This window comes from Aristolochia californica, unplaced genomic scaffold (assembly GCF_029961685.1).
Source record: "Aristolochia californica isolate CCGP_79_NKW_82.1479 unplaced genomic scaffold, dmAriCali1.0.hap1 SCAF_16, whole genome shotgun sequence".
NCBI classification, from domain to species: domain Eukaryota; kingdom Viridiplantae; phylum Streptophyta; class Magnoliopsida; order Piperales; family Aristolochiaceae; genus Aristolochia; species Aristolochia californica.
In genome coordinates, this window is record NW_027181837.1 from 18,953,317 (window position 1) to 18,962,463 (window position 9,147).

General features: G+C 33.5%; 1 protein-coding gene across 4 annotated transcripts; it reads right to left on the reverse strand.

The window, feature by feature from the left end:
• Positions 1-242: 242 nt before the first annotated feature.
• LOC137953009 (heparanase-like protein 1) lies at positions 243-5,560 on the reverse strand. Of its 4 annotated transcripts, none has more exons than XM_068800180.1 (11): positions 5,185-5,560; positions 4,058-4,265; positions 3,428-3,683; positions 3,284-3,320; positions 3,011-3,194; positions 2,747-2,895; positions 2,427-2,660; positions 1,823-2,012; positions 1,581-1,706; positions 1,398-1,497; positions 243-923 (listed from the first exon to the last, which is right to left on the reverse strand). In XM_068800180.1, exons 2-11 carry the CDS (start codon positions 4,063-4,065, stop codon positions 528-530), a joined length of 1,680 nt encoding a protein of 559 aa, XP_068656281.1. In that variant the 5' UTR covers positions 4,066-4,265; positions 5,185-5,560; the 3' UTR covers positions 243-527. The 4 variants fall into 4 exon arrangements, with proteins under 4 accessions (XP_068656281.1, XP_068656284.1, XP_068656282.1 ...); XM_068800183.1 differs by having other exon boundaries at positions 4,046-4,265; XM_068800181.1 differs by lacking the exon at positions 4,058-4,265.
• Between the last annotated feature and the right edge of the window lie 3,587 nt (positions 5,561-9,147).

The window sequence follows — 9,147 nt, forward strand, 5'->3', positions numbered from 1 at the left end:
AGAAGAATTTTTGTTCTCAAGTTTAATTGAAAATACGTGCCGAGGATATTGCTAGTTTAGGACTTACATGTGCATTAACCATGTTACCATTGTTTTAAAATTTTTAATGAAGAACATTACAACCATTTTGTTTTTTCTCTGTTTTCCTTTCTCAGCCCAAAAGAAAGGGAAAAAAATCTCTGTATCTTAAATTTGTAACTAATATTGCTACTACCGCCTTCAGCCTATATTCTGAAAAAATAGTAAAAAAGGCAAAGAGTCATCAGTATCTGCACATATTTTTATTTTTTTTGGCCAGAAACCGGCAAAGGCTTTATCAACTGTATGGAACAATTATGTTCTTTCAAACATCCTCCGTGTATCTTAACAGGGAATGTCAGTGGGTTAACATGGCCTTTTAAACAGTTGCTTCAATATTGAGCTGGCGCCTTATTCTCCCACACTGGCTTCTCACATTAAGACAAATAGTGTTCTGCTGTTCTCTAATACTTGGCGACAGAATTGGGAGGGACAACATGAACAGCAACTCATGCACAAGCTTGAGCCTCGAACTTGGGGACTGAGACAAAAGCTATAGACCAGGGGGCAACAGATATAGGCAAGGTTGAATCAACTAGTACTGGGCCCAGGGGTGGAATATTCCCATCCTCTGTGAGCTGCAAAGGCACACCATTAAGGAGCATAGTTTGGCTTCGGATGTAGCCATCCATTGCGGTTAAATGGTACTCTTCCCTCACCTCTGTATTGTCTGATGCTTTTCTTCCAACCCATGCAACTGCCTTCTTAATACTTCGAGTGAAAGAACTGCCTCTTTCTCCTTCAATCGTTTCTCCAGTCCTGATCTGGACATTTATGTCATTGTAGACAGTAACTCTGGATTCCGTCGTGTTGTGTAGATTCAGTAATAATAGAGTAACACCTTCCTGCAAATTTATCAACTGAATTGATTTAAAAAGTACACATGAACATTGAATCTGTTCAATATCCTAAGAAAATCCTTAACCCTAAGAAGGTAAGAGCTTTAGTAATTCAAATGCTGCTTGCCTGCATTTATTACAATTTGTCTATGAGTGAGCACCAAGAACTAATCAATGTAAGTACCCATGCTAGTCCCTTTTTTGTTTATGACCACTAGCAAATAAAGCTTGCCCGGACTCTCTGTCTCTGTCTCTCTCTGGTTGTACTGGATTACAAGAGATCCGAAAGCTTTACCAGCCAGAACCAGCTCAAAAGTAAAGGTCATGATGGCTCAGTTGAAGTGGGTAACACATCAACTATGTCCTCAAATTAACAGCATTACTCAGTCATGTTTCAAACGGTAAGCATCTATTAAATCTTATCATGTGAAACCAAACAGCTAGTTTGGAAAGAAAAAGATCTCTGGTTTAGGGTCATACTTTTCCTTTTGAACAATGGGCATATACCCTTAAAAATGGGGATCCATTGTAATCAACACTGAGAACATCTTTCCCCATCAGGCGATGCCATAGAAGTGCGCTGGTTACAGCAAGAGAAGTAAACTCAGTTTCAACATTCTTCAAGGACAAAGTTCATAATCAGTAATTAGTAGTCTCCATTACCTGTAGTAATCAGGATTTGGTACAAAAGTTGTTGTGTTAAGGAGACCATAGTTGCCACCTATTAAAGTCTGTCGACAATACACCTTGGTACCATATTTGGCTGCCATTGCAAGTTGATCCAGGTACCTACCTTCCATTAAAACATGTAAGAAAAGATAGAGAAAGGAACATGAAAGACCAATAGAAGATCGAGAGAGAGAGAGAGAGAGAGAGAGATGGGGCCATTGAAGGAAGACACCTACCAAAAGCTGTTGACAAAGGTGTTGGACACCAAACGGCCTCCACTGTTGTAGGCCCCACCAGATTCACCAACCCAAGCAGAAGTCCATGGACCATGTCTTTGAATTGTGAGTTGCAAATTTTCAAATGTTCCTTTTATGCCATTCAGATGGTGTGGGTCCAATATCTTCTCTACAAGATGGGGATCACTACCTGAGAGGAAGGATGACTGCATCAAATGATGGGCACTGAAAGTGTATAAAATTCAGTGTATACCTAACTCAAGTAGAAGATAGAAATCACGAGGTTCTAATTAACTACTCAACATTTGCACATATGAACTCGAAGTAGGCCAGCAGACATGTATCTTGTTCAAGTAGATTTGCAAATTTCATCACTTATATTTAATTACTGTTTGACCAGCGTAGTCCATGCATCTGATTCTAGATTGTAACACTACCGGGTAATACATGGAAATTGTGCCCTTTTGTGCTTGGACTCCTTAATTGATGGAACAATAAGTCACTTCTACCCTATGTTAGGAAGACCCATAGTGCCTGTATTAGATCTTTAAAATTCAAGAATATAATTTTTAAGAAAGAGAAAGAAGACACATCAGATACCCACCTGGACCTAGATTATATATATGATGGGTCAAGACATTGACGACATGGGGACCTGAGACCTGAAGAAGTTTTGTATACCACTGCTGATCAAAGAACCCTCCTGGTGCCAAAAGCAATGGCTTCTCGAATGAGTTCTTGTATAACTCATCCAGTATGGCCTTAAGCACAATAAGATCTTTTCCATACTGTTCAGCATGAACACTAGCGCCAACTCCACTTCCACTCAGCTCATTTCCTGGTATGAAGCAAAGGATGTAGGTGGATGTCTGAAAGAACAAACCAGGTAATTAAATATAATACTAATTTTTAAAGTATTTTTACCAAATTCCCATGAATCAACCGGATATCCTTTGGAGATTGTGTATTTTATGAAACTCTGGGCATTAGTAGAATTCCAGGGACCACCCCAGACGCCCTTCCTGATTTTATGCCTCCCATGGAGTGCATTAAGACCAAATGTCACAATCGCTCTGCAAAAGACACATTTATACCCTGAGGCAATAGCAGATGCTAGTTTCTGATAAACATGATATAGAACAGCCAGAGTAAGTGAAGTAAAAAGAAGATATAATAAAAAGACCTTACTCATTATCTTTGAATAACTGGTTGAGCTCATCCCATCTATCCATGCGTAGGCAACCTTTGGAGAAGCCAAACAACCCATCTGTAAGTTTCCGAAATGGATGGCAGAGAAGCCCTAAATTTCCATTATCATATCGAACCTGATCCTGGAGAGAACCTCCAATTCTTATTCTCAGGGGTTTGAAAGCTGCAATTCTCCGAATTTAAATCAATGTAGCAACATTAGTACCAGTAATATTAGGAAATACTAAAAAAAGCTCCATAGCACAAACGCACCTTTGACTGCGTTGGCTAGAAAAGGATGGTGCAAGTCCTGAGGAGACAGGATAGCCATACTTAAAATTTCTTATATTCTGATAATAGTGGAGAAAATAAATCAATAACAAAACAAGAGAAAGAAAGAAAGAATGGTACTGTTACCAGATTTAAAACTGAAGATTGTCCCCATGGGCACTGATCATAATTACACTTTTCAGGTGGCCACCAATCAAGAGTTGCACATACAAAATTATCGTCGGTCTCAGCTACTCTTGTAACCCCTTTAACTATAATGTTTTCATCTACAAGCTCTTGGGCAAATAGTGCAGAAAGAGAGCACAAAGATAGAAGAGAGAATGTCCAATATGACATAACGAACCAACTTAAAACAGATTCAGGGCCAAATTTATCGCCTAATCTGTGGAAGGTATTAATGAAAAACAAGTGCAGATTAGCTCATTTTGCTAAATCAAGAAATTGAAATTGATAAAAAGCATAAGACTAGTTTATTCCAGAAGTATGTATCAAACTGTTTTGGAGAAAAAATGGAGATAATTTTGTGCTAAGTGGGATAACAATCTGAGAATGTTTTGCAAAACAATAATAAATGTCCATCATCAGGCAAAATGTTTTTACTTAGGAGCTGCAATGAGATTTATAAAATAACAAATAAAAAACAGAAACTGTATAAAATGTCTGACTTTTCACCAGGTCCTGGGTTATGAACTCTGTAGAGCTAAACAGAAAACAAAATCAGAAGGAATCGTCACAAAACATTACCACCAGACTTGCCTCTGCATACAAAAGCACAAGTGTTAATCTGAAAAGCCACACTTTGCGTCTGCAGTTTCCTTCGTTTTTTAACATATCTACAAAAGCGTAGAACCAAAGCTTCTGTAAACCCCAAGAAAAGACAGAATCTATTCCTACCGGTAGGGGATGCTATTGAGCTTCGATTTTGAGCATATTGAACTGACATATTGCTTCTGGATTTCAATCCCTTTAAAAAGAAGTAGACGAAGCGTAAAGAGTCAACATTTTTTAATTCAGAAAAGGAAAAGAAAAAGGGAAAAGTAAGACAAGTACAAGAAAAGAAGCTTTGGCAAAAAAGGGTCGGTTGGAAACGGCAGCATTTTTCAGAAATTCATTCTCATCCTCTAAAAGGTTTTCGCGCAAGTAAAGCCACAGAGTAGAAAGATGAAAAATTAAATTCTCTTCAAGGGAACTTAAAGATTGTTATAAAGAGACTAGGATCACTTTTAGTCAGACATGAACGGAGTCGAAACTTTCTGTGAGCACTAGAAAGGAGAGGATCAAGAAGTAACATTTAAATTTAGAGGCATAAAAAACATGGAAAGTAGTGAAGGCGGATTGATACCTATCTTGTTGAAAATGACAAGCTACCAAAAGAATTTAAACTATCAAAGGTAAAAAACCCTTCCTTGGTACATGGCATGAACTGGGGTCTAAACAAAGAGTAGTTTGAGATATTTTTTCCTTCTCCATGAAAAGCTTGAGATTTCTTTTTCAATTTTATTAGATCCAATGAAACAAGATAAAAACATACGGATAGGCAATTTGATTGTAAAATCTTAATACAAATATGGGTTAAGAAATCTGAGCTGATGATAGATCACGGAAGACGGTAAAGTTTTTTGTTCTGGAATTCTAGCTGCTCAGTTCTGATTTGCTCAGAAAATTGAGTTAAAACAATGGAAACGAAGGCAACCGCACTTCAAAAACAAAATCTTCCTCTGTTTCAGAAATCAAATGGGTCATGGAACACAGCCTCAGAAAGAATGAAGCCAACAGAGTGCCAGCATTTTTCTCTTCAGAGCAGAAACCAGATATGTCTAAGTTATAGAAACTAAAAGAAAAATCCCCAGCCAATAAAAGAAAATTCCAAGCTGACAACAAACCTAAGCAGACTGAAACGGCCTCCATTAATGGTACATAAAGCTTTTTTTCCAATTGTGAAGAGTTCTTTCTGGGTGCAATTTCAGCGGCTAAAGCAAGCTAAAAATCTTCTGCTTCATCAACCTGCCACATTTCCTGTACTCAAAACATCCAGTCTTCTCCAGGTCAAACTGAGGAAATTTGATCCGCCGTTTTCAACAGTTAATTCTCAGTTTCTCCAGAGCAGCCGCAAGCATCCAGCCAGGAATCCAAATACACAAGAGCATGCGACAACAAATTAAAACATCCGAGCACTTCCCTTTTCCACCTGTCAGAAATAATAAGATAATGCGACAGATTCTAATCTATCTTAAACAGGATCGGCATTATTTGATTCCTGTTTTCTTTCTCCAGCAAGACGGCAAGATACCATGTCTTATAATTTCTTTGTGGGTTGGTAAGAATTTCCAGGCTCCTCGACAGGTGAGACCTGTTGGGCCTACTTCCGGTCATTGATCACAGTCACAGGCCCCCTTTTACTCCCCACCATTCAAATATGGGTTCTTCTAACGAAAAAATTTCAATGAGAACCCGTTTCTTCTTCGTCGGGAAATCTTGGGATTTTCTTTTGGATGCTTCAGCTTTTTCTCCAACGGAAATACAAGAGAGAGATGGAAGGAATCTTGAGATCTACTGTTATGGATTAGTTAGATTTACTGCACCAACCAGTGATTACCCAATATGGCTTTTCTTGGACATCGTTGGACTGAATCAGTCTGGGAATTGCCCGACACTTCTAATTAGAACTATGAAAAAAAATTTATTATAAAATAATAAAACTCATATTATAAAATATAAAAAAATAATTAACTAATATGAAAATATATATAATATTCATAAGAATGTATAATATGTGACACTTTTAGAATTGTTATTGGAAAAACAGGTTAAGAGAAAAAAGTATAAATGTATAATATGAGAGGCATGTTAGACTCTTTTAGAATCATGAGAGTAATGTTAAACTCTTTCAATTTTGTTGTTAGAAAAATAGGGTTTTGCTTACAAAATATTTTTGAAGTATGTTAATTATGTGAACATATTAATTAATTGGAGAAAACTAATTGTATCAATCTTAGACATTTTTGTATGTTCTACATTTTTACTTTTGTTTGAATTTTCTAGGTCAAGGTTTCTACATTGTCATGTTTGTGAGGATGTTAATTGATTTTTTCCTTGCCAATAAAATATTTTGTTTCAATGACAATATACTAGTAGGTTACATAGTGAGAATGTATTATATTCAAGTGTAATTTATACCTCTATTACTATAAGGTCTATTGAGTTATACATGTTTTTCGTTTTTCAAAACAAAAATGGGTTCAGGTGAGAGCGCACCAGAAATAAGGGCAATTTCTTTCCGAATATCAATTGTTTGTCATTTTAGAAAGAATGGAAGAATCATAATATTGATAAAAGATCATCTATACATTGTAAAATTTTCAACAAAAAAACAAGTTACTGGTAGGATGGAATTTTTGTAATTTTAAAAATCCATTACTACTAAAATATGGATGTCCAATCGTTTTTTTTTTTTTTTTTTTTATCAGATAGCTATGATTAGATGAGCACACGATTAAAGGTGAGCATCCGATTTCGTTCCCCTTATGTATAATATAATCATGTAGGTGTTCCCTTTTATAGTTTAACTAACTTTGACTCATTTGATGTTTGACTCTTTCTTCTTTCTAATTTTCTTCCTAATTACGTGCGAATATAAGTGCCATTAGAAATAGATCCTCCTCTATAATGGGAAAGTTTCTAACAGAAATTTGCTTCATATTGTCAATATAAAAACCATCACTTGTTCCATTCTTCCATACGTTGCAAAGGAAAAATAGAACGAATCATATCTTCTTTCATTGTTGGGGGTTTTCCAATCAAATTTGGTGATAATCCTTGACTCTTTTGGGGATTTTCACCAAATACCCAATATTCACTATGGACATGAAGAACATTTGCTTTCTCATAATCATTGTAGCTATTGCAGCCACTTCAGTGCAAGCAAGTGAAGCCCCTACCCCTGCTCCAGCTATGGCCAGTAGTTCGTCTATAGTAACCCCAATAACTGGCCTTCTTGGTGCATCCCTCTTATCAATCATTGCCTTCTACTTGCGCTGAGGCCCCATGAAGACTCCAACGGGAATAGTCAAGGAAGCTGATGAAGATCTGATGGAGATCTCTAGTTTTTTGTCAACATTTAATCAAACTTTTCTTGTATCTGTGATGTGGAATTACCCACATAATTAAAAAGACAAAGCAACATTTCTAGCTTTTCAAGCAGACTCAATTTTTTTCTTGTAATACTTTTCCCTTCAACGATCAAGTCAAATCTTAATACTTATTACAAACACCTCTTAATTTGTCCATCACTTTCCAAGACAAGGTTATAAAAAAAAATTACCCTATTGAAATTTCATAATAAATAATGTTGTAAGATAATATTGTTTAGTATAATGTTTAATAAAAATAATTTAAATAATAAATATAAGAATACTCAAAGTGTATATTTTATTGAATTAAAAATAATAATTTTAAAAATTATTATTGAAATTCAAAAAATCATTACATGTATCATGTTTACAAAAGATGTCATAATTGATGCAAGAAAATATATTACATTGATAAGAGATAGAGTATAAAAAGAGAATAAATCTCAAGATAAAAGAGTATATAAATGATTTTTGTGTTTATAAATGACATATGAAATGTAATAAAAATATATTTTGAGTATATTATTTATATGGTGCTTCAAAAAAAGTTTAAAGAAAATATTGGCAAGTTAAAAGGTAAAATAGAGTAATAGAATATAAAATAAATTTTATCTATAGTGTGTAAAATAATAAATAAATTAAAACATACTTATTTATAATTAATTAAATAATTTTATATTGATAAATTAAAAGGTTAGATAGCTTATACAATAATTACTATTTATATTGTAATGAAATAAATTATTTTAAATTAATAATTAGTTTATTGAATTAATAGATTCAAATTGAAACTTTATAATAATTAATATTAATATTTAAAAGGTGAAGGAGAGTATAAAATTTAATAATAATTTTTACTTAGTAATGTTTACAAATAAATACATTACATAGTTAATAAAAATGCGTCATTAAACACATTAAATGTGAATAAATTATGTGACCAAATACTTTGAAATAGTGATATTTTATAATAAAAATATTGTTAAATTAAAAGGTAAAATAGAGTATAAAATAGTTGCCATATATAAATATTAAATATTAAAAATATTAAATAAAATATTTAATATGTAATTGACTTAGACTATTTAATATAAAATTTCAATTGGTCAATGGAGTGTAAATTAATTATTTTTCATAAATTTTAAATGTAAAATAATTTAAAATAATAAAAACCACCCTATTATAAATATATAAAAATATTTAATTAAAACAGGGTCACTTGAAAACTCATCTTTGGTATCATGTTTATGAGAGTTATAACAATTATTATTGAAATATATATAATATTGATAAAAATGTATAATATGCGACTCTTTTAGATTTGTCTCTAGAAAAGCAGGTTAAGAGAAAGAGTATAAATGTATAATATTTATGGCATATTAGACTCTTTTAGAATCATGAGAGGAATGTTAAATTCATTCAATTTTCTTTTTAGAAAAATAGGGTTTTACTTACCAAATTTTAATGAAGTTTGTTTAATTGTATGAACATATTAATTAACTGGAGAAAACTAATTGTGTCATTCTTAGATATTTTTGTATGTTCTACATGTTTACTATTGTTTGAATTTTTTTGGTCAAGGTTTCTGTGTTGTCATGTTTGTGTGGATGTTCATTGATTTTTTCCTTCCATTTTGATTAAATATATGATGTTCCCTTACCAAAAAGAATATTTTATTTCAATGACAATATAATATGTGAATAGCTATATTATTTT

Excerpts from the sequence above, each read along its gene's own strand:
- LOC137953009 (XM_068800180.1), bottom strand. Across the intron at positions 3,321-3,427 it reads AATCTTCAGTTTTAAATCTG|GACTTGCACCATCCTTTTCT; the intron begins GTAACAGTACCA and ends CTGTCTCCTCAG. Across the intron at positions 2,013-2,426 it reads TATATATAATCTAGGTCCAG|GTAGTGATCCCCATCTTGTA; the intron begins GTGGGTATCTGA and ends CCTTCCTCTCAG.